Raw genomic sequence first — 26084 nt, forward strand, 5'->3', positions numbered from 1 at the left:
GGGAGGAGTTACAATATTGCTGACATTAGTTAAAATAGCCTGACAGTTACTTCAAGAGCAGGTGCATTCTCCCAGCTACAGGCCTTTCTGAGCATGTGCAGTGCTCTGGCTCAGGACTGAAGGAGTTAACTGTAACTGATGACTCAAGCAGACTACAAGGGCAGGCAGCAGTGAAGAGGGAGAAGCACATGGCGAGCACATGGCTAATTAAAATGGATGCCAAAAACAAAATGGCTTCAGCTGATTCTAACAGCGATTTCAGGTAGTTTCCACAGTTCTCTCTCTCTCTCTCTCTCTCTCTTCCTCTATCTCTCACTCTTCTCTTTCTGTCTCTCTCTCTCTCTCTCTCTCTCTCCCCCCCTGTCTCTCGCTATTCTCTCTCGTTCTCTATCTCTATTTCTCTCATCTCTCTCTCCCCCTCTCTCACCCTCGCTCTTTTCTCCCTCCCTTTTCCCCCCTCGCTCTCTCAAGATTCCTCTGATAGAGACCTGCATCTGCTCAGCGTGGAACATGATGTTGAAATGATATCATCATCAATAAAACCTCGCCAAAATTGTGGGGGGGCTGAAGGAGGAAAGGACCAGCTGCAAAGATGTAGTGGCACAGGCAGAAGAAGAGGAATCTCTACCAATATTGTCATCATTGGAAGATTTCACCCCTCTTACAGAGGAGCTCTTTTATAGTCTGGCCCATAATGTGGCATCAGGGTCGCCTCTAGACCCCCTCCCGCATAGGGTCTGGAAGGAATATGGGCCAGAGCTGTTTCCTTGGATGCATCGGATCTGCCGCCAATCACTCGAGGAAGGCATAGTGCCGGAAGCATGGAAGCAGGCAGTGGTTACCCCCTGCTTAAAAAGCCTTCGCTGGACCCTACTATTCCGGCGCACTTCAGGCCCATATCCCTCCTGCCCTACTCGATAAAAATAGTGGAAAAGGTGGTCAGTAAGTCCCTGTCAGGATATCTGGAAGACAATGGCTTATTGGACAGGGACCAATTTGGCTTCCGCCCAGGCCACGGAACAGAAACTGCATTGGCAACCATGCTGGACACCCTTCGAATGCGAGCCGACAATGGCAATTCCTCAGTCCTGGTGCTGTTGGATATGTCGGCCGCATTCGATACGGTTAGCCATGCGGTTCTGTTAAGTAGATTGGAAAAACTGGGCGTGAAGGGCAAGGCCCTGAGGTGGATACAGTCTTACCTAACAGACAGACAACAGGTGGTGACCTTAGCACCCTTCTCATCTTCCAAGCCCAATCCCGCCTATCTTGAAAGAAAATTTAAACCATATGTTCCCACACGATCTCTTAGATCGAGCAGCAACTTTCTCCTTGTGGTTCCCCATGTCAAAAAAGTTAGACACGGAGGTAGAGCCCTGTCCACCATGGGTCCTAAGATGTGGAACAAGTTACCTTTGGCCCTAAGGATATGTAAAGAGCACCTTACCTTCCGTAAACAGTTAAAAACTATCTTGTTCAAAAATGAAATCTAATCACCTTTCCATCGCATATTGTTAATTTACTGGTCATAAAGCGCAGAGATACTCCTGGCGGAGTGATTCAAGCGCTATATAAACTTATAAATAAATAAATAAAGGTCTGTCATGGAGTTCCTCAGGGCTCCTCGATCAGCCCTATTCTTTTTAATCTTTATTTGCAGCCTCTGATCCCCATGATCAAATCCTATGGAATTGATTTGATAAACTACGCCGATGACACCCAATTGGTGTTCTCCCTAGAAAGGCAGTGACCATGGAGACCTTTCAGGACTGCATGAGTAGGGTCTCCAGGTGGCTGAAAATAAACTCCCTCCAATTTAACGAAGGGAAGACGGAGGTGGTTTATTGTTCGTCAGCCAAACTGAGTCACCAACCTTCTTGCGAGATCAGGCTTGCGCCGGGAGCTGATCCTTGCATCCCAGTGAAGACCGTGCGTAACTTAGGGTTACTGTTTGATGCGGATCTCCAAATGACCTCCCAGACCAATAAAACCATCAGTGTCTGTTTTGGAGTGCTGAAAGCACTCAGACAGATTTGGCCCCTTTTGCCTGATGACTCTAGACCGCTAGTGGTCAGGAGTGTGATCATGGCCAGACTGGACTATTGTAACTCTCTATATCTAGGGGCCCCCTCATACATCCTACAGGGGCTCCAGAGGGTCCAGTCCATAGCGGCTAAGCTGGCTCTCAATAGACCTCGTAGTTCTTCCACTACGTTGGCGCTTAGAGATTTACATTGGCTGCCAATCGGGAGCAGAGTCGCTTTTAAGTCCCTATGTATTGTGTATAGAGCCCTGCACAACATGGGACCTATTCCCTTACAGGAAAGGCTCTCCTGGTATAAGCCTACAAGGTCCCTGCGCTCCTCTAGCCTGGGTCTGGCAGCAACTACCAGGATTAGGAGATCGAGGATGGGAGGCAGAGCTTTCTGCACTTCTGCATCTAGGCTGTGGAACGAGCTCCCCCAGAATATCAGGCAAATGGACACCTTGTTGGGGTTCAGAAAGAGCCTGAAAACATGGCTGTTCGTCAAAGTTTGATTCTTCTTGAGTCCATCTAACAGTCCAGGCGGGTGTTTTTTTTGTATGACATGACAGCCAGTGTATTGTTGTTTCCATCTGACTATTTTCTCTTGGCGCCAGGATACCCGTAGGGTGACAGTTGCGCGTTATAAATAATAAATACAATACAATACAATACAATACAGATTTTCTGTTTTCATTTCATTCCATCGGTGATGTAATCTACAGCCAATAATAAAAAGTAGAAAAATATCTTCTCAACTATTTGATATTAGGATTCCTTATTTACATTGTGTTTATTTAACAGGTGGAGAGGCCTCTGAAACTGGTGCATTATTGATGGGAAACCATTACCTGAAGAATAATAAAGAGTCAGATGAGCCGGAAGGCCCCCTTGGCCCCAGCACAGGTCAGAAAAATGATGGTTAAATGGTATTAAATTCATATAAGATTAACTAAGGAATCATCTATATGAATAAACCGAGACTGAGGGGTAAACTCTCCGCACGCCACAAGAAAGGAACAGCAGATGTTTGTGGTCGGGTCAGAATAGTTAAAGTCCTCAGTGTGCATTTACTGATTACTTACCTTAGTAGATGGCTTCTCTGAGCCTCTTTGGTGATTCTAAACCAGGGGGAAAATATTCCTGTACAAACTTAAAAAGGCTAACCTTATTAGAGCAAGAAAAGAATGCCCTGTTGAAGCAAATTGTACTTGGCATAATAAAGTCATAATTGCTACAGGAAAATACCCCTTTTTGACAAGTCCACCCCCACTGTTTGCTTGGTACTTGATACAATTTTGACTGCGGTGCACTGGGCTCCTGCTAACCAGGTCCCGGTGCCAGTGCTCTTTCCCTAAAACAAGGTAACTGCTCACTTGTTCCCCAATTGGTAAGACCTTTAGCACCTCTGTAAGTCCCTAGTAAATTGTACCCTGGTACCTAGGGCCATAGGTACTGAAGAGGGTCCATAAGGACTGCAGCATGTTTTGTGCCACCCTAAGTGACCCCTCACCGCACACATGCAGACTGCCATTGCAGGCTGCGTGAAATGGTGCACACAAATGTTAAAACACGACATGGCACATACCCTGTGTGCCATGCCTACAGACACTGCATGCAATATATATAAGTCACCCCTACTGTAGGCCTTATAGCCCTAAGACAGGGGGCATTATATATCACATGTGAGGACATATCTGCATGAGCAGATATGCCCCTGTGCTGTTTTGTTCAATTGCTAGATAGTAAAAGTAAATAAGGAAGTCATCTTAAGTATATGTACTGGACACTGGTCATTATGACTTCTCCAGCTACATGAAGGCTTTATTGGGGGCGACCTTTGACCCTGTCTTCAGGCAGATCGCCCCCCCAGCCGCCACACGGTCCTCCTGTGTCGCCGCCCCCGCCTGTGCTGTCGCCTTGATCCTGCCGCTGATTGCTGCTACGGGAGTCCCCTCTGCCCCTGTTCTTGTCCCTCGTTCACTTGTTGCCTCTCTGCATTCTGTTTTGCTGATTTTGTACTCCCCTTTGCCTTCTGTGCCCCCTTGTTGCATTCTGTTTTGATGTATTTTGTACTCTCTTTTGCCTTCTGTGCCCCTTCCCCCCGTATTGCCTCCATGTCCTTTCCCCGTATCCCTCTGCTCCTTCTCTCCCGCAGCTGCGTCCCTGCGGCCCCGCCCCGCTCCCGCCTCCCAGCTGCTCCTCCCTCCCACAGCCCTTCATATGGAGGCCGCGCAGCGGTGAAGGGAGCGACCTTTGACCCTGTCTTCAGGCAGGTCGCCCCCAGCCGCCACACGGACCTCCTGTGTCGCCGCCCCCGCCTGTGCTGTCGCCTTGATACTGCCACTGATTGCTGCTACATGAGTCCCCTCTGCCCCTGTTCTTGTCCCTCGTTCACATGTTGCCTCTCTGTATTCTGTTTTGCTGGTTTTGTACTCCCCTTTGCCTTCTGTGCCCCCTTGTTGCCTTGTTGCATTCTGTTTTGGTGTATTTTGTACTCTCTTTTTCCTTCTGTGCCCCTTCCCCCCGTATTGCCTCCGTGTCCTTTCCCCGTATCCCTGTGCTCCTCCTCTTCCGCCGCTGCCTCCCTGCCCCCAGCCCCCCGCTGTTCCCATTCGGCACCCCGCTCCCGCCTCCCAGCTGCTCCTCCCTCCCACAGCCCCATATATGGAGGCCACGCACGCAGCAGGCGCGCCGCTGCCGTGCCAAAGGCAAGCCCGTCTGTGCCCGTCCGCGCCTGGACCCCGGCCTGCGCCAGAACCCCTGCCGGAGCCAGGGAACTCGACTGAGATACGACTCCTCCGCCCTCAACACCGGACGACAACCCGCCTGCTACAGAGCGACCCCGAAGCGAACCCAGGGACCCTTCATCTAACAAGCCTGCAAATTCACCTGCCTCCGAACCCCCAGACCACCCACTGGACCGAACACCAACAACAACCACCTCAAGTGCATCCTCCTCAACACACGCTCCGTCCACAAGCATGCTGACGAACTCTGGGGCCTCCTCGAAACAACAGCACCAGACAACGCCTTCCTCACAGAGACATGGATGAACGCTTCCTCGGCCCCCGACATCGCCATAGCCATCCCGGACGGCTACAAGATCACCCGGAAGGACCGCATCAACCAAACCAGAGGAGGAATCGCCATCATCTACAGGGAGACCATCAACATCACGACCAACGCCGAAGACACACTCGCCACCGCCGAACACCTACACTTCCAGATTCACACCGACCCCAAGACCACCCTTAGAGGAACGCTCATCTGCAGACCCCCGGGCCCGCGCACACAATTCAGCGAAACCATCGCCGACTTCATCAGCCCACACGCCCTGGCCGCACCAGAATACATCCTCCTAGGGGACCTGAACTTCCACCTGGAGAAAAACAACGACAACAACACCACCACCCTGCTCGACAACCTCGCCAACCTCGGACTCAAACAACTGGTGAACACCCCCACCCACCTCGCTGGCCACACGCTCGACCCCATCTTCTCCGCCAGCAACCACGTCTCCTTCAGCCACTCCACCGGACTACACTGGACCGACCACAGATGCATCCACTTCACCTTCAAAAAGAATACATCACACCACCGCACGCAACAAATCCCCCGTAGATGCTGGAGCAAAGTCACCACAGACCAGCTCCTCTCATCACTAAACCAGAACCCGCCAACCGACACCGCTGACACCAACGAAGCAGCCCACAACCTCGCACAGTGGATCACCAACTGCGCCAACGACCTCGTTCCACTGAAGAACCCCCCAGCCAAGACCGGCAACAGGAAAACCTCATGGTTCACAGACACCCTCAAAGACTCAAAGAAATCCTGCCGAACCCTCGAAAAAACCCGGCGCCACGAACGAACAACAGAAAACCTGACAGCCCTCAAGAATGCCACCCGCGAACACCACCAGCTGATCCGCACCACCAAAAGGGCATCGTTCAAAGAGCGGCTAGACAACAACACCCACAACAGCAAGGAACTCTTCAGCATTGTCAAAGAGCTCTCCAACCCCAGCGCCAGCAACAACGACATCACCCCATCGCAAGACCTCTGCAACTCCCTCGCCACGTTCTTCCACCGCAAGATTGCAGATATACATGACAGCTTCGGACCCCAGACTCCGCCTCCAGCCACCGAAGCATCGACCCCCACCACCACCCTCAGCGCCTGGACCCCCATCAGCACAGAAGACACCACCCACGTCATGAACACCATCCACTCTGGCTCTGACCCTTGCCCCCATCATATCTTCAACACAGCCGACATCATCATCGCACTCCTCTTCTGGAACGTCATAAACAACTCCCTCACGTCAGCCACCTTCCCTGAGAGCTGGAAGCACGCAGAAATCAACGCCCTTCTGAAGAAACCCACAGCGGACCCCAAAGACCTCAATAACTTCCACCCCATCTCTCTCCTTCCCTTCCCGGCTAAAGTCATCAAGAAGACAGTCAATAAAAAGCTGACTGCTTTCCTCGAGGCAAACAACTCGCTCGACCCGTCCCAGTCCGGATTTCGAGCCAACCACAGCACCGAGACCGCCCTCATCGCAGCCACCGAAGACATCAGGACCCTGATGGACAACGGAGAAACAACCACCCTCATCCTCCTAGACCTCTCGGCAGCCTTTGACACCGTATGCCACCGCACCCTAACGACCCACCTCCTCAACACTGGGATCCAAGGAAAGGCCCTGGACTGGATCACCTCGTTCCTCTCCGACAGAACCCAGAGAGTCCGCCTCCCTCCCTTCCTCTCAGCGGCCACCGAGATCCTCTGCGGAGTACCCCAAAGCTCCTCGCTCAGCCCTACCCTCTTCAATATCTATATCAGCCCCCTCGCCGCCATCGCACGCAAACACATAATCAACATCATCTCCTACGCCGACAACACCCAACTGATACTCTCCCTCACCAAAGACCCAGGCACCGCCAAAACCAACCTCCAGGAAGGAATGAAAGACGTCGCAAAATGGATGAAGCTCAGTCGCCTGAAGCTGAACTCAGACAAAACGAAGGTACTCATCCTCGGACAATCCCCATCCGCCTGGGACGACTCCTGGTGGCCCACAGCACTGGGCTCCGCGCCAACACCCACGGACCACGCATGCAACCTGGGATTCATCCTGGACTCCTCCCTCACGATGACCAAGCAAGTCAACGCCGTCTCGTCATCTTGCTTCAACACCCTGCGCATGCTCCGAAAAATCTTCCGATGGATCCCCACCGAAACCAGAAAAACCGCCACCAAGGCCCTCGTCACCAGCTGACTGGACTACGGAAACGCCCTATACGCAGGAACCACAGCCAAACTTCAGACACGACTTCAACGCATACAGAACGCCTCCGCACGACTCATCCTCGACATCCCTCACCACAGCCACATATCTGCCCTCCTGAGAAACCTGCAATGGCTCCCTGTCTGCAAGAGGATTACGTTCAGGCTCCTCACCCACGCACACAAAGCGCTACACGACCAGGGCCCGAATACCTCAACAACCGCCTCTCGTTCTACATCCCCACCCGCCAGCTCCGCTCCGCTCCACCAGCCTCGCCCTCGCCACCGTCCCACGAATTTGCAGAACCACCACCGGAGAAAGATCCTTCTCCTACCTGGCAGCCAAAACATGGAACTCCCTCCCCGCGCACCTACGACTGACCCAGGACCATCTCACCTTCAGAAAACTCCTCAAGACCTGGCTATTCGAGCAGTAGCGACACCCCCCCTCCCTTCAGCGCCTTGAGACCCTCACGGGTGAGTAGCGCGCTCTATACATGTATTGATTGATTGATTGAGACCTGTGGTTTGTGAGTGACTGCAAGGGAGTCTCAGTGGGTGTCTGAGTATCTAAATGGATGCGTGAGTGGGTCTGGGAGCGGCTGCATAAGTGTCTTACTGGGTGTGGGAGAGGGTACATGAGTGTCTGAGTGGGTCTGTGATGGGGTGTGAGAGTGTATGAATGGGTTTGCCAGTGCCTCAGTCTGTGAGTGGGTGAATGAGTGTCTGAGTAGATCTGTGAGTGGGTGTGGGAGTCTCTGAGTGAATCTGTGAGTCTCTGTGTGAGTCTGTTAGAGGGTCTGTAAGTCATTAAGTGAATCTTTGAGTAGGTCTATGAGTGGGTGTGAGAAAGTATGAGTTGGTCTGTAAATGGGTGCATGAGTGTCTGAGTGGTTCTGTGAGTGAGTGGGTCTTCATGTATGAGTGGGTTTATGAGTGGGTGCATGAGTGTCTGAATGGGGCTGTGAGAGTGTCTGAGTGGGTGTATGAGTGCCTGTGTGGGTCTGTAACTGGGTCTGTGAGTGGTGCTATGGGTCTGTTAATGGGTGTGGGAATCTCTAAGTGGGTCTGTGAGTGGGTGCATGAGTGTCTCAGAGTCTCTCTGAGTGGGTGTATGAGGTTTGAGTGGGTCTGTGAGTGGATCCATTAGTCTCTGATTGGGTCTGTGAGTGGGAGTATGAGTCTCTGAGTGAGTCTGGGAGTGGGTGTGTGAGTCTTTGAGTAGGTGTATCAGTGTCTGGGTGAGTCTTTCAATGGGTGTGTCTGTCTCGGAGAGGGTGTATGACTGAGTGCGCGAGTCTGTGAGTGGGTCTGTGAATGGGTACGTCAGTGTCTGAGTGGGTCTGTGAGTGGGGTCTCAGTCTCTTTCAGGGTCTGTGAGTGGACGCATGAGTCTCTCAATGGGTCTGTGAGTGAATGTAAGAGTGTCTGAGTGGGTCTATGAGTCACTGCATCAGAATATCAGTTCAACTTTGAGTCACTGCATGATCCTCTGAGTGCATTTGTGAGTGGGCACTTAAGTCTCTGAGTGAATGCATGACTCTGAGTTGCACTATGAGTGGGTACATTAGTGTCTGAGTGGGTCTGTGAGTGGGGTCTCAGTCTCTTTCAGGGTCTGTGAGTGGACGCATGAGTCTCTCAATGGGTCTGTGAGTGAATGTAAGAGTGTCTGAGTGGGTCTATGAGTCACTGCATCAGAATATCAGTTCAACTTTGAGTCACTGCATGATCCTCTGAGTGCATTTGTGAGTGGGTACATAAGTCTCTGACTGGGTCTCTGAGTGAATGCATGACTCTGAGTTGCACTATGAGTGGGTACATTAGTGTCTGAGTGGGTCTCTGACTGGGACAATGAGTGGGTGCATGAGTTTCTGAGTGGCACTATGAGTGGGTGTATGAGTGTCTGAGTGGGTCTGTGAGTGAATGCATGACTCTGAGTTGCACTATGAGTGTGGGTACATTAGTGTCTGAGTGGGTCTGTGAGTGGGTGCATGAGTCTGGGTCTGTGAGTGGGTGCATGACTCTCTGAGTGGGTCTCTGACTGGGACAATGAGTGGGTGCATGAGTTTCTGAGTGGCACTATGAGTGGGTGTATGAGTGTCTGACTAGGTCTGTTAGTGGGTGCATGGGTCTCTGAGTAGGGTTGTCACTGGGTGTGAGCTTCTGAGTGGGTGCATGTGTTTTTGAGTGGGTGTGTGAGTGGGTGCATAAGTGTCTGATTGGATCTGTGACTGGGTGGGAGTCTCTGAGTGGGTCTATAACTGGGTGCATGAGTCTCTGAGTGGGTCTATAACTGGGTGCATGAGTCTCTGAGTGGGTCTATAACTGGGTGCATGAGTCTCTGAGTGGGTCTGTGACTTGGCTTGTGCTTCTCTGAGTAGATCTCAGAGTGGGTGCATGAGTGTCCAAGTGGGTCTGTGAGAGGGGGCATGAGTCTGCAACTGGATCTGTGAGTGAGTGCATGAGTGGGTCTGTGGCTGTATACATTGGTGTCTGACTGGGTCTGTGCATGGGTGCATTAATGTTGAGAGAGTTTGTAAGTGGGTGTGTCAGTCTCTACATCTCTGAGTGGGTGCATGAGTGTCTGGTTGGGTCTGTGCCTGGGTGCATGAGTCTCTGAGAGAGTCTGTCAGTGGGTGCATGTGTCTCTAAGTGAGTGGGCACATGAGTCTGAGTGGGCACATGAGTCTGTGAATGGGTCTGTGACTGGATGCGTTAGTGTCTGACTGGGTCTGTGTGTGGGTGCTCTAGTGTTTGAGTGGCCCTGCATTCGTCTCTGAGTGGGTCTGTGATTAGTTGTGTGAGTCTGTGACAGGATCTGTGAGTTTGTGCATGAGTCTCTAAGCGGTTCTGTGACTGGATACATTAGTGTCTGACTGAGTCTCTGAGTGTCTGAGTAGGTTTGTGAGTGGATGCATGAGTCTCTGAGTGAGTGAGTGTGTGAGTGGGTGCATGAATCTCTGAGTGAGTGAGTGTGTGAGTGGGTGCATGAGTCTCTAAGCGGTTCTGTGACTGGATACATTAGTGTCTGACTGAGTCTCTGAGTGTCTGAGTAGGTTTGTGAGTGGATGCATGAGTCTCTGAGTGAGTGAGTGTGTGAGTGGGTGCATGAGTCTCTAAGCGGTTCTGTGACTGGATACATTAGTGTCTGACTGAGTCTCTGAGTGTCTGAGTAGGTTTGTGAGTGGATGCATGAGTCTCTGAGTGAGTGAGTGTGTGAGTGGGTGCATGAGTCTCTGAGTGAGTGAGTGTGTGAGTGGGTGCATGAGTCTCTAAGCGGTTCTGTGACTGGATACATTAGTGTCTGACTGAGTCTCTGAGTGTCTGAGTAGGTTTGTGAGTGGATGCATGAGTCTCTGAGTGAGTGAGTGTGTGAGTGGGTGCATGAGTCTCTGAGTGAGTGAGTGTGTGAGTGGGTGCATGAGTCTCTAAGCGGTTCTGTGACTGGATACATTAGTGTCTGACTGAGTCTCTGAGTGTCTGAGTAGGTTTGTGAGTGGATGCATGAGTCTCTGAGTGAGTGAGTGTGTGAGTGGGTGCATGAGTCTCTAAGCGGTTCTGTGACTGGATACATTAGTGTCTGACTGAGTCTCTGAGTGTCTGAGTAGGTTTGTGAGTGGATGCATGAGTCTCTGAGTGAGTGAGTGTGTGAGTGGGTGCATGAGTCTCTGAGTGAGTGAGTGTGTGAGTGGGTGCATGAGTCTCTAAGCGGTTCTGTGACTGGATACATTAGTGTCTGACTGAGTCTCTGAGTGTCTGAGTAGGTTTGTGAGTGGATGCATGAGTCTCTGAGTGAGTGAGTGTGTGAGTGGGTGCATGAGTCTCTGAGTGAGTGAGTGTGTGAGTGGGTGCATGAGTCTCTGAGTGAGTGAGTGTGTGAGTGGGTGCATGAGTCTCTGAGTGAGTGAGTGTGTGAGTGGGTGCATGAGTCTCTGAGTGAGTGAGTGTGTGAGTGGGTGCCTGAATCTCTGAGTGGGACTGTGAGTGGGTGCATGATTCTTAGGTTGTCTGTGACTGGGGGTTTCACTGTCTGAGTGGGGGGGTGACTCGGTTTGTTAGTGTTTGAGTGGGCCTGTGACTGGGTGTGTAAAAATCTCTGAGTGGTTCTGGGCCTGGGTGCATGCATCTCTAAGTGAGTGTGTGTGGGAGTGCATGAGCCTCTCAGTGGGTCTGTGAGTGAGTGCATGAGTGTCTATGTGGGTGTGTGAGAGGTTTCATGAGGCTTCGAGTGCATCCATGAGTGAATGCATTAGTCCCTTAATGAGTCTGGGAATCTATTTTTTTTAATTCTTTGCCAATATTCGTGAATTTGCCGCAGTGTTACACAGGGGGCGCACTGATGGTCATGACAAATTAGCGAATATTGCGCATTAAAAAAACTGTTTCACAACATATGATACGTATTAAGGGTCCCTCGAAGACCCCTTAATGCCAAACATAGCGGTAACTTTACCCTGACCCCTTATAGCGAAATCGTCACAAATTATTCCGTCCGACAGATATACATATTTTGATTTCCTTTAATATCTTGCAAACTACTGAACGGATTTACACCAAATACCAAAAAGCACAATCTGTGGAACAAAAGCTACCTTTCTACCAAATTTGGTGCGATTCCGCCCAGTCCTGTGGCCTGTTGTCAGGTTCAAAACTCCTATGGAATTAACAAGGTAAACGCTCTTTTTGACACCCCTCCCTAGTTCTCGTCCCCGTTTAATGGATCACCCCAAAACTCTCCATTCGCAACTAGAATTACCGGCGCACTTTTTTGGAACATTTTGTGAAGATTCGTCAAATGGTACCAAATATATAGGCATGTCAAAAAATGCTTTTCCTGTGGAAATATACTCCTAACTATAACTACCTACTGGTGACAGGCAGTATATACATATATATATATATATATATGTGTGTGTGTGTAGAATACACTTACCTGGAAAATACTTACATTTTTGTTATAAAGTCATGGGGGGAAAGGCATATGCATTATAATGGATGCGTGGTAATGGGCGCGTTGTAAAGCTGTTTCCCGTTGGAGAGGAGCAGTGGCCCTCAGGCCCTAGGCCTCCAGCTGTGCACCTGCCCTGCAGGCTCCTTTCATTTAACATGCGCTCTGGTTGTCAGAAGCTGAAAAGACTTTATTACCAAACTCAGGTGAGAGTTTCTCTGATTACGTACTGCTCATCCATCTCTGCAGTTCTGTTGTGTTTGTGAACAGTATAAGATATACAAAGTGTTCAGAGGCCTGCAGCTCCCAGTCGCCCACATACACTTACCAGGGGCTGATTTTTAGGTCTCTCCTACAGTCAGCTGTAGAACCTACTGAATACAATATCAACTTCCAGTGTGCATTATGCCCTCCCATTGCTCATGATTCAATGGCTTTCTTGTTCGTCTCAGTTTCCTGTTCCTGATTTGATAACTTTCCTTCCTATTCTTGTGTTTGTCTTGCATAGGACCATTTTATCTCACCACCTTTTGATTGGATGGGCAGTATCCTGACATCAGGGAACTACTTTTCCTGTTGCACATTACTGGAGCCATTTGGTTTTGATGATGATGTGATGTCAGAAGGAATCTGATCTGCTTGCTGCAAAGTGTAAAACATGTTTGCTTTTAGTATTGGCACACGGATCGCCATTCGCATGTTGTGCATGATAGCTACCTATGCTCGCATTCCCCACTGACAACAGTACCTGTCCCTCCTTCTTCTCTTGATTCCCTCTAAATGGCACTATATGGATCTACTTCTTTCTGCTCCACCACTTCCTCGTGGTGGAAGCATATTGATCTTCCACCTCTCGCTCCTCTCACTGCAGTCATGACCAGCACCCCCACCAATCTTGCAAACACCTTCACCATCTCTGGTAGTTCTCGGCATGTCCCCAACCAGGACACCATACGACCGCAGACTAAGGGCCATATGTATCATTCCAATTTGCGATCGCACACACTGAAATTCGCTGAATTTCAGCATTTGCGATCGTAATTGGGCTCAGTGGTATGTATGAAAGAAAAACTGCCTCGCAAACAAAGGAATCACAAAATTAGCGGGTCCCTATTTTGCGATTGCATTTAAGGAATCACAAATTGCTATTCCTTAAATGCAATGTAAGAAGCACAGAAAAAGTGCAATTTGGCCTAAGGAATTACAAATTACCTCCAACTTCAAGGTGTTGGTAATTTGTGATTTCTCTGAAAAATTCACTTTTTTGCATTTTTCAAAGTGCCATGTGGCGCACATAGGCATGTATGTGTGCCACATGTGCACACATGCACATTTCAGGGGTGCAACAGGGTGTCCTTTTGACACCATGGCACCCTTGAAATTGCATTCTCAATTTGCGATTCTTTAATTGAGAATCGCAAATTGAGAATGTCTTCCCACTCATTCCTATAGGAATGAATGGGGAGGTATTCCTTCATTGCGATTTGCAATTTGCAATTCACAATTAAGGAATATGTAGGATTCGCAAAATTATTTGTAAATCTTACATACATAGCGTTTTGCGATTCTCAAATAGCGATTCGCAAAAAATCGCAATTTGAGAATCGCAAAATTAGAGTTTGATACATATGGCCCTAAGAACCGTAAAAAAAGATAAAACAAGCCAGCAGGTCTTTTCCATCAATGCACCCAGGATCTGGAGCAACATCCCCGTTTCCACCAGGACCACCCGACTGCTGCATCCGTCACCGATATGCGTATAGATGTAAAGCGGATGTTGATCGTGGGAGTGAAGAGGACTATGGGGTTCAGAGCAGGGTGCAGGAGCTGCATTGATCACAAGATGGTGGCAGCCTCAGTGCTCATTTAGAATAACATGGCTCCCTAATGATGATATGTGCACCTGCAGATACAAGGATAGGAACCCTGGTGTTCTTGAATGATAATACTTTAGTATCTAACATTAAATGTGTATTTGACTCTTTTCTGCAACACCCGGGATTAGGATTTAAATTAATTTGCTTTCCCCTTTCTTATAGATGCTCACATTCTCAATTCTGAATATGTTGTGAAAAAGGAAGAAGAGGTTGGCTCCAGATTCATGGATCCGAAGGATGCAAAAATACAAGGACGTGACGTTGGTTCTAGATTAGGTAAAATGCCTTTTTCTTAATTTAGAGGGAAACAAAACAACACACATATCAATGATCCCTTTGTGAATTGATGCATGCAATAATAACTTCAAGGCAAGGTGAAAAGGAACCAGTATCTTCATGACTCAATATTGCCATTGATAGATTTTTGTTCTAAAAAACCTCAACACTCTTAAAGTTCTCTGTGCACAAGGCCAGGGAGCCTCAACAGGGGCGAAGAGGAGTTGGACACACCAAGTAAATTGCTATAAATCAACAATCGCTTCAACAAACCTGCTATCAAACCATAATAATCATCTACTGGCGAACTATCGCACTTTATGGTATCGGCCCAGTCATCCAACAGACATGTTCCCAAACCGAAACATGGTTCATGCGAGGTGTCTTCAGGGGTCACATATCTCAAGTTCTTTTTCCTCCAAAAACTGTCAAAGGTACCACTCCTTGCATAGTATGAGGGTTAAAGCAACTCAACTCCTGGAGTATATGTTATGTATGATAACAACTGTATATGTTTACAGCTTAATCCTGATGTATTTAGGCTGTGTAATGATAGTTTCCAGAAGTTATTTATTAGTCATCTACATCACCAATAGGGAACCCTTAAAGTCTTTCACAGAAAAATTTAAATACCCCCATAGATTGTTGAGCCTTTAATAATATTGCAGTAGAGAATTGTTTTCTTTTACCATTAATTTGTGAAGTGTTGGGTCAACTATAGGATGTTATTTTCAAATTTGAATGTCCCTGAAGTGTATCACAGGATCAAAATAGGCAAGGGAACAAAACTAAAATGTAGTTCCCATGTACAGAATTGGGTTCTTGGGATATAGTGTTGCTCCTAGAATTCCTGAGCCACTCAAAAATAAAATGAAAACTCCATAAAACAGAAAGTGCCAGGCAGGAGTCTAAATCCCCCATGATACAAACCAAGCTGAAAGCCTTCAGAAGAGAGAGCAGACGTGTCGTTCTCACTTCCAAAGCTAACGTTATCCAGGAGTACACTGATACTCCTCCTAACGCCGCTCAGTCACTATCTCATTACATGCCATAAATACCTCTCCTACCTCACAGACTGATTAGTATCGATGATCCACAACTAAAATTCCATTAAAAAAAGTCCTCGCAGAACCAACAACACCAATGCTATTTTTTCTCCCGTTAGCGGAGAATCACCATAACTGTGAAACATCTTAAACTTACTAATAACTCATCGGAAATCATGGTTTTGAACATCATTAAGACCACTTCCCATGTCTTCAAGCTAGTGGGGTTCACCCTAATCCCTGCATGATTCATCCAGAGTGTCTTGACCGAGTTGTAGAAACATTCCCAGTCACCTGCTTTCTGGGAAAAAAACAACTTGATCGTAAACTTCTTTCCAAATTCAGCTGAGCCTGGCTATGGAAACCTATCAAGAAGTGCATTTTCAATCAACTGACCATAAAAATTAGAAAGAGATAGCTATTAGTGGACTTGCAGTCTAGTTTCTACTTCAGTTGTATCATCAAGTTTCACCTAAAATACCTCCGACTGATGTGCAGTGTGTCTGGGGCGTGCGAGTCTCTTGTGTCCTCATATGTGAGATCTCTTGCTGCCTTTGGCACAGTTATGACCTTAGGTTAATTCCTAATCCTTCCAAACCAGATGGGATGTGGGTGGTGCTCACCCCAGGGGAGACCCCACCAGGTCTCCGTTGGTGGAAATTGGAGGCGATCCAGTGGACCACACCCGTGTGGACTGTGGACTCCGTCAGTTCTTCCACAATCCTCTGAGGAGATGTTGTAAGACAGCTGGCGTTGATGTACAGTTGCAGGTAGCAGTGAAACACCAGGTGAAAGCGGACACGCGTGCTCCAATAACACAAGGATGGGTGTTGTTGGCTGTAAAGATGTAATCAATAGATGCAATAAGTAAGAAGACCAAATGAAGTGCCCAGATCTTGGCTTCTTTGAGATCCTTGTGATAATGGATGTTCACAAAATGCAGATGAAATCCCACAAACACAAACCTCTGGAGTTTCAAAGTCTGTCCTTTGTGGATTGGACTCCTGCTGTTTGCATGCCCTGGCTGGCAGTACCACTACACTAGGGGCTCGTGATCAAAGATTGTTACACAACCCATTAAAAGCATATGGTAGATGGTGCACAGGAAAATATTAAGACACAATTAAAAAGATTTTTGTAACATTGCAAAATGTGAGAGCAAAAGTGGAGTGTTGACAGATGTCAATTGGGCAGTTTCTTGAACATGCTGATGGTCGAAAGTTTGCTGAACTTCCCACATGTCATCGAAAACCAACCTGCAAATAGAGGAACGAAGACCAACCTAAGAGGTTCCAGAACTGCAATCCATGGTTCAATCTAGCATAGCATAATAGTTTTTTAAAGTATATTTAGAGGATGGCATGTTTGAGCTTTATTCCTCGAAGTTAAAAACTCAGTGCTATCATCTCTATTTTTGCTGCTTGGATTTTTTTTTTAGTTTCTTCCTTCCTGTCGCTGTTATCTAACAAGAATAATGTTTTTTTAATGTTATTTTAAATATTTCTGGCCAACATGCATGCATATTTGACTGTATTCTTTTTACCAGAACATGCAGGTGTTTCATCAAATGTTTTATTCAACATTAAAAGAGAAGAAGATCCCTATGGAATGGCACACTGCGAGTCGGAGAGGGGAGGACTCATCGCCAGTAACGCAAGTAAGTAAATATTGCTGATCAGATTGAAATTCTAGAAAAGATCTGAGTCAACTTTGACACCCAATTTCCTTCCCTGTGCATGTAGGTGCAGGTTGAAAGAGTAAAGGGACCCCCTTTGAATTATCACCTGCATATCCTTGCTCCCAGCTTCCTTCAGAAGTTGATGTTCTACTAAGTCCTAAGGCCTTACCAAGCTGCTTTCAGTTCTACCATTGCTAATCACTTTGTCAGTGGTACTATCCGTAGTGTAAACGGCAGCTCAAAAGTATCAATTATTGATACTAGGCAGGTCTTGCTAAAGTGGCATCCATTGTCAAACCGAAGCAGATCTATTAATCTCCTTCGTCAACTGTTTAGCTGCTACAAAAGGCAAATCCACACCATTGCCCCTGAGATCACGAGGGTGTATCTCCGGACTCACTCGTAGTGATGGGATTTACGGGTGGCTTGTAATGGCTGGTGCAGTTACAAACTTTACCCTCCTAACACATGCTGTGAACAGGAGATATTTAGCAAAGATCTGACCCATATCTGAAAATAGTCTCAGCCCTTGTTGGAATGCCCAGTAGCAATAACATTGTAGCTTCCATCTCTGTACGAGACCATTGCCTTAAAGGGGGATAAGGTCAAGATCCTTTCATGTGAAGCAAAGAAAAACACCCATAGGATATAATACTTCATGTAGTCTTCCGGATAGAGACGTTCAGATAACCGCTCCGTGGCCTCCAGGTAACCCTCAGTGTGTAGTTATCATCAGTTTCCTTCTCATGATGAAGCCTCTGTTCTGCTCCTGCACTGCTTCCGGATACAGGAGTTCAATTAATAACCTTTCCGTGGCCTCCAGGTCACCTGTACTGTGTAGGGTCATCAGATTCTTTTCCATGAAGAAGCCTGTGTTCTAATGCCTGAGACGTCAGATGGTGTATCATGGGTTTTCCTTGATCCCACAAACTCTCTTTACCTTTTGGATGGATTAGTAATGGAGAAAAGGACAGGTGGTGAGCTGATGGTCACCATGGCTTATGAAACAATCATAGTGGCTGCCTCTAAGGCCTGTGCATCTCACCTCATCTGTGAGGACAAGCTGAGTCCACCTGGGATTTTAGGGTCTCAGTCCAGTGACTTCCCACGTAACAAGGTGTCAGGAATGCTCTCAGGGGCATGTAGACTCATGGACCACTAATCAATCCAAAAGGCATCAGTGCTTGAAAAAGATGGTCTGTGTGTGGTAGGTGAGCCTTACTAAACCCCCTTGACTTTACTGCAAGACTTTGAGCAGTCAAGACCTAACTCAATGCATGTGATGTGGGGTGAGTCTAGCAACAGGTAAAATTCAAAACAAGTATCACAGTTGCAATAGTGTCTGAATGTACAGCCAAGGTTGTGTGTGATACAACCTTTTTTCAATGTCCCATAATATAGTAAATATGTATGCAGTATAGCACAAATCAGAAAACAGAAACTACGCACAGCACAATACACAAATGTTGCCTGGTGATAACAAAATCACATCAGTAATCTCGCCAAGAAACCAACAATCCACAAAAGCAGATGTAATCAAACCATGATATGTTATGTGTATTTATAGAGCGCACCATTAACCCGTGAGGGTATCCAGATGCTTTGCAGGTGAAAATGGCAGCTGCCACCTTTGAGTGATTATTTGAAAAGCCAGGTATTCAGTTACTTGGGGAACTCGAGAGATAAAAAGGAGGCCTTGATGTGGCGTGGGAGGTCTTTCCGTGATTTGCAGGTGGGATAGGAGAAAGCGCAGCCTTCTGCTGTTACCTTGTGGATGAGGGGTACATGTACTAATGAAAGTCTGGCCGGGCCGAGGTGCCTTGGAGGTAGGTATAAATGTTTGTTGAGGTAGGCGGGGCCTGAGTTGTGTATTTTTCTTCCATGTGTGTGTGTGAAGTTTGAACTGGGCCCGTTTGTGTACAGGGATCCCGTGAAGTTCTCTGAGATGTGGGTGATATGGGTGCAGCAAGGTTGGTTGAGGATGAGGCTTGCTCTGGGTTTTGGATGTTTTGGAGTCTGTTCAGGAGCTTCTTAGGAATTCCTGTGTATAATGCGTTGCCGAAGTCAATTCTGCTGGTACTCAGGGCCTGTGTAACTGTCTTCCTGGTGTTTACCTGTTTCCTTTTATATATCTTTTGCAGCATCCTCAGGATGTGGAAGCAAGTGGAGGTCACTGCGCTTACTTGGGCTGTCATGTCAAGCTTGTTGCCCACGATGATTCTAAGATTTCTAGCGTGGGTGGTGCGGGTGGATGTGGCGCAGAGGTCCATTGGCCGCCAGATGAAGTCCCAGGTTGAGGCCTTTTTTCTGAAGATCACCACTTCAGTTTGTCTGTGTTGAGTTTGAGGCAATTGGATTTCATCCAAGTGGCAACTGTGGTCATGCGGTGGCAGTGTTGGTTTTTCTTGTGGGGGTCTTGTCTGATAGGGAGAGTATCCGTTGGATGCCATTGGCACATGAGTGTGTGTTAATGTTGTGTGATCTGATCAGGTCTGTCTGCTGCGTTAGGCAGATGAAGAAAAGCATCGGGCTGAGCGGAGACCCATATGGCAATGACGCCCGTACTCTGACTAGGCTCTTATGTTTGTGAAGATCAAATGTTCATAAAGCTCACATGTTTGGGAAGCTCAAAGTACATGTCAAACTGAGCAATACAAAACCAATCCAGTACAATATGGAACACAGGGTTCAGAAATGGTTACTTTTGCAAACCACGCTCAGTAACAACACATTATCCCGACACAGGGGGAAAATCACAATCTCCCACTGTGAGCGGAATTTCACTTAGTTTATAGAAAGTCAAGACCCAGATAGGGGTTTACACTCTTTTGTGTATATTTATTCCATACTTTAGTTATTTTGTATGAAGTAAACAAAAAAAGAAAAATGTTGGAAGAAACAAATGATTGTGGTTCAATAAATTCACAAAATTTAGATTTTCCCCTTTTGATTTATCGGGCCTTGTTCTCTTCATCGATTTCACTTTTGTTTCTTCTTTTAGGTGCAGTTATTTCCAGACCGGAGTCCCATGGAAAAACACAAAGTACATGTAAGTGTACTGAATGAGTGGGGGTATTTCTTTACCTTTTTTTCCTCTATACTCCTTTGAAGGCTTCTATATGGATTTTAATTCTCTTCCTTCCTTTTTTCTAGCTCTTTCTCTGTATGGACTTGGTTCTCTTCTTTCACTTTTCCCTCTAGCTTTCTGCCTGCCACTTTTGTTGGGACATGTGTTTAAATATTCCTCTCTCATGTAGAATACTGACCGGATTTCAAACAAAACAATTAAATAATAAAACAAATCAAAAGCCAAATTAAACTTTCCTTTTGAATTTTCATAGATTGCTCATAGATGTTCTGGACTCCTCCCCAATTTTCTATTGCATCTAAATAACTGTTTCAGATTTGTGAACAACGCAAAACAAGAGAAACAACTCTAATAGTTTTGTTTTGGGTTAACACTAAATTATTATCTTTAAGGAGTTGTCTGTTCCCTGTCTCTACCTTTCCCCTGCCACCCGCGTAACCGAGCACTAACCTGTGCAAGCCACACTTCTCCAGGAGCATGGCGGGGCCAAGAGCTTCCCCGGACTGGATATATATGTTTTTTTAAACTACTTTTTATTAAAACAACAGTTCAATCCATCAGTACAGACAATAGATATCAAGCAAAACCATTTAGGGCAATTACAGGAATAGAATTTATATTCTTTCAATACATTGCCTCACTTCCCATGCATAGTATCCAGGACGGTCCCTCTGCCCCAGGTCAGCCCACCCTCTCACCCACCCTTCCTTCATTACCAATAGGTTTCCCACGGGCTAGAGAGCGGACCGGGTATTTCTTAGGAGGCATTTCGGAGTTTGCGTCGGCCTTCTTAATCTCCTGTGGTACCTCTGGTTCAGCTACTCAGGCTCTGGCTCCATATTCTTCTCTTGCATTCTCCTTCCCACTGTCAGAATTGGTTCTGCATCCTCTCTCCTCCTCGGCCATACATCTTACTCCATTTGTGTTATTTCTTTGTCGGTGTTCGTCTACTCCTCCTGGTGGGGAAACAAAAGCCTCCCTCTGTGTTTATTTCAGTACAGCCTTTTGCAGTCCTTACTCTCTGACCACTACTTTTGTTTCTCTTGTAGGTGTCTTTGGAGCGGTGTTCCAGCCTCAAAACCCAGGCAAGCCCCATTCTGTTCTAGACCCCCTTATCACATATCCCCTCCCATATATTTTTTCAATTGGGATAAAAGGGTACCTAGATGGAAAATCAACATTGTCCTGGTCACTTCCACGTGTATAACTAACTTCAAACCCAAATTGGTTGGAGAGATAGGAACCAACGTAGGACCCTGGCATTATTCCCCTTATTTTTACTCAACCAGGTTAAAGGGGCATGGTCAGTCTAGAGGATAAATGGTTGGCCCTCTAGATTAAAACACACCTTTTCTGAGGCTCATTTAATTGCTAAGCACTCCTTTTCAATAGTAGGATAGTAGGTTTAATAAAGGAACAGTTTACTTCTAACAAGTTCGGTGTCTCCTCTCCAACAGCGTTTCCCTGGGAAAGGGCCGCCCCAATACCAATATCAAAGGCATCCGTTTGTAGTAGAAACAGTTTGTCTGGAGACTGTAGAATGGGTTTAGAAGCAATTACCCGTTTTAGGTGGTTAAAAACTTCAAGAGCCTTTTGAGACGGGACATCAAAGGACCTAGTTTTAGTGTTTTTTTTAGCAGGTCAGTTAACAGGAAGAAATTGTAGAATATTGTGAAATAAACCTTCTGTAATATCATAGAAGACCTAAAAATGCCCTCATATCCTTTAAGTGCATGGTAAGGGAATGGCCATGATTACCCTAACTTTGTCTTCCTGTGGCTCAATACAACAATCACCAAGCAAGTATCCCAAATATTTGAATTTATTATAGGCTAGCTTTGATTTTTTTACATTATTACAGAGCGAGCAGACGGTAGGTCTATTAAGTAAGTTTTATCCAACTCTTTGCTAAAGACGATCATATCATCTAGATATAGGGAAACGTAGCTTCTGTGTGGCTCTACGATTCTCCAGTATTTAAAATGTTGTCAGAGCCCCATGGAATCCGAAGGGGGAAAATGTAAATTTGAAAAGCCCATATGGTGCTGATAAGACTTCTTCTTATCATCTGACCACAGGGTGATCTGCCAGTATGCATTCGGAAGATGTATGGCGGATATTTACCGGATTAACTCATCTATTCTGGGTAGAGGATAATTTTCGAACTTTGATATCTTATTGACTGCTCGGAAATCAATACAAAACTGTATAGTTCCATCCAGTTTGGGAACAAGGGCAATAGAGAAACAGCAATCTATGGCTGAGGGTTGAATTACCCCTAGTTTTAGCATTTGTTCTACTTCTCCCCAGATAGCTTTTCTCTTGGCCTCAGGTATCTGTTGTTTTAAAATCTTTCCTGTTTCAATATGAGTGCCATGAGTTATGAAGTGAGTCTTACGGGAAGATCGGAGAAAATTTGGGTCAAAGGTAGTAGGCATTGGTGTAATTCTTCTTCTTGGCCCTTTCTCCCATGTCAGTGTCCTTTAGGGTACTTTCATCTAATCTCACTCTTTCTGTCACATGTGCATGTACTAGAGGACGACATAACCATTTTTTTTTAAAGTTTATGTATTATATCTGGTACGCCCACGTAGCATCTGTAACTTACAAGTAGCCCGACTAATCTTCTCTAGAACTTTTCTACGGGCCTTTCCACTAATTTCTTTAATTTATATTTGGATATAGAACATAGCACTAATGTCCACTCCCCAACTCTCAGTACTCTCCATTTTTTCTTTTATTATAAAAATGTACCTGCATTGCCTTTTCTAGATTGCTTTGGGCTAGTTCTCAGAGTTTACCCATTCTAGCTATCAGTTGCATAGTATAGTCTAATTGACTCCTTTCCTCTTGGGGGTCCCTTTCCCATGCCTCCCTAGTAATGTTGAGCAAAGTTTGGAGTCTATGTCCAAAAAAGTAATTCAAAAGGTGAATAGCCTACACTACTTTGGATTTGGTGTCAAATCACATATAAACCCATAGGGAATAATTGATCCCAATGTTATCCCTCTCCAGTAATCATTTTCACAGTGTTTGTTTTTTAAATTCCATTATATATTTCTACTGATCCATTGGTTTGAGGATGATATAGGGAGGCTCTTAAATGTTTTATATTTAGTTGTTTACATACTTTATCCATAAAAATTGATACAAATGGGGTCCCTTGGTCTGTCAGAATTTCCTATGGGAAACCTACTCTTGAGAAAATCTAAGTTATGGCATTGGCAATAACTTTAGTAGTAGTTTCTCAAAGAGGGAGGGTTTTGTGATATCTAGTGGTGTAGTCAACTAGGACTATCAAATATGTGTATCCTTTACCAGAGGCTATTAAAGGGCCTGCAAGATGTAGTCCAATTGTTTCAAATGGTTTCCCAATAATAGATATCCTCTGTAAAGCAACAGCAGGTGGGTGATAGGGGTTGTTTTTATGGAAGACCTTGTATTCCTGATAGTATTCCTTAATCTGGGCTAGAATGCCTGGCCAACACAACTAGCTAATATGGCTTGAGAAGTTTTCTGTGCCCCATAGTGTCCAGCCATAATACGGGAGTGGGCAAAGAATGAAGGTTAGGAGTCAACAATTCGGGAGACTCCTTTTCTTCCTATTCAGTACCTCCTCTTCTCGGGCCTTCTGCCAAGCATACCGAAAGGTAGGATAATTTAATTTGGTGGCCCTAACATTTTTGTCTTACTCCCAAGGTTCCTGGATAACTAGAGCATTTTGAGAGGCACATTTCCGAGAGGCACATTGCGCGCTGACTGCTAGCGCTGCATTTACACCCTGAGACACTCCTGAGGCGGAAAGCCGGGAGCTGATATTTCAGAAACGCTAATCACTTTTTAAACATTGTATTTTCTGTGTTTTTAAAGACTCTTGCACTATTTCGCCTGGCATTACCTGCACTAGGTTGAGCAGCAGAGTGCTTGCTGCTTCGCCCTGGTCTCTCGTCTTGCCGTCATTCCTTTGCTCGAGGGAGCCGTCAGACACGCCCACCGCGGCTGGCCACGCCCCCCCTCCCAGGTACAAATAAAGGCGCGCTGACTGCTAGCGCTGCATTTACACCCTGAGACACTCCTGAGGCGGAAAGCCGGGAGCTGATATTTCAGAAACGCTAATCACTTTTTAAACATTGTATTTTCTGTGTTTTTAAAGACTCTTGCACTATTTCGCCTGGCATTACCTGCACTAGGTTGAGCAGCAGAGTGCTTGCTGCTTCGCCCTGGTCTCTCGTCTTGCCTCCATTCCTTTGCTCGAGGGAGCCGTCAGACACGCCCACCGCGGCTGGCCACGCCCCCCTCCCAGGTACAAATAAAGGCGCGCTGACTGCTAGCGCTGCATTTACACCCTGAGACACTCCTGAGGCGGAAAGCCGGGAGCTGATATTTCAGAAACGCGAATCACTTTTTAAACATTGTATTTTCTGTGTTTTTAAAGACTCTTGCACTATTTCGCCTGGCATTACCTGCACTAGGTTGAGCAGCAGAGTGCTTGCTGCTTCGCCCTGGTCTCTCGTCTTGCCGCCATTCCTTTGCTCGAGGGAGCCGTCAGACACGCCCACCGCGGCTGGCCACACCCCCCCTCCTACGCCCAGAGCTCCACTATATAATATGAGTCTCTGCCGGAAGCGCAGCGGACGAGCGCAGCGGGCGCGACGATTGCGCGCCGAAGACGCGCATAAGGCAAGCTCATCTGCGCTCGTCCGCGCCTCGGACGCGACTAGCGCAGGCCACTCTGCTGACTCCCACGCTGCCCACCACCCCCTTTCTGCATCTAACCCGCGAGTCCCTGCTCCATCTTAGAGAATTTGCACATGAAGGTCACCCTTGTTTTACAGACACTGCCTATCCTCTGCATGACTTCACGAGTAGGGGTCTGTTCATGGGAGGCCTGCTTAATGTTAGATCATTGCCAAAGCACGCCAATGAAATCCAACTGCTTATTGATACTCATCACCTAGATGCACTCTTCCTTACCGAGACGTGGACCCATGCCGACTGTAACATTGAACTCGACTGGGCCTGCCCCCAAGATTTCAAAATATTACATCTACCTAGACCCAAAGGCCGTGGTGGTGGGGTCGGCATTATCTATAGAGCCTCTTGGTCTTTAAACACCTTAGACATGGACCCAGTTGCAGGGTCTGAACTCCTTGGCCTTTCCATAAATTGCCACCCCGGAGCCGCCTTCACGGCTATCGTCTGCTATCGCCCCCCGGGAGCCTTTAATTCCCAACAACAACAGTCGCTACTCACCTGCCTTTCTAATATGGCCACTTCTCATAGCAAACTGATCGTTCTAGGTGATTTTAACCTCTGGCCAAACGGCAGCTTGGACACTGCACTGCACAATCTGGTACTCTCGTGTGAAAGCGTAGGACTTTCTCAACTGGTTAACAAACCCACCCACACAGCAGGGCACCAACTTGACTTAATTTTCTCCTCCCCGCAGTTGGTACACCTGATAGACATCCTGCCTATGTGCTGGACCGATCACGCCCTCATTAAATTTTTCATAACCAGCAATGATGCCAAAAGGCCGCCATATAGTGCCTCTCCCGAATTTCTGTACAGAGACTGGAAAGCTCTGGATAAATTAAGATCAGCCGGCACCGTATTTAATGTGGAAAACAGTTTTTCCCCCACTAACTCGGTGGAGGACAACTATAATGCCTTCTGTACAAAGTTATCCTCTACTTCTGATTCCTTTGCCCCCGAGAAAAAATGCAAACCGAAGAGCAGAGCACCAGCCCCCTGGTTTGACGACGCCTTGAAAGCCCTCAAATTAGCATGTAAACAAGCTGAGAGGAAATGGAGGCAAGGATACTCAGACAGCAACAAGTCACTCTGGAAAAACAA

At 46.9% G+C, this 26084-nt stretch overlaps 1 protein-coding gene across 4 annotated transcripts in view; it reads left to right on the forward strand.

Annotated features, from left to right (window-relative positions):
- The window catches only part of LOC144770919 (uncharacterized), a 129204-nt gene that overhangs the window by 27716 nt on the left and 75404 nt on the right, over positions 1-26084 (forward strand). For all 4 annotated transcript variants that reach the window (XM_078655736.1, XM_078655737.1, XM_078655734.1 and 1 more), the window contains exons 5-9: positions 2828-2929; positions 14303-14416; positions 17009-17119; positions 20142-20189; positions 21278-21313. In XM_078655736.1, coding sequence (XP_078511862.1) covers positions 2828-2929; positions 14303-14416; positions 17009-17119; positions 20142-20189; positions 21278-21313 — 411 coding nt within the window. The remainder of the gene's footprint in view (positions 1-2827; positions 2930-14302; positions 14417-17008; positions 17120-20141; positions 20190-21277; positions 21314-26084) is intronic.

Source organism: Lissotriton helveticus, chromosome 7, assembly GCF_964261635.1.
Source record: "Lissotriton helveticus chromosome 7, aLisHel1.1, whole genome shotgun sequence".
NCBI classification, from domain to species: Eukaryota; Metazoa; Chordata; class Amphibia; order Caudata; family Salamandridae; genus Lissotriton; species Lissotriton helveticus.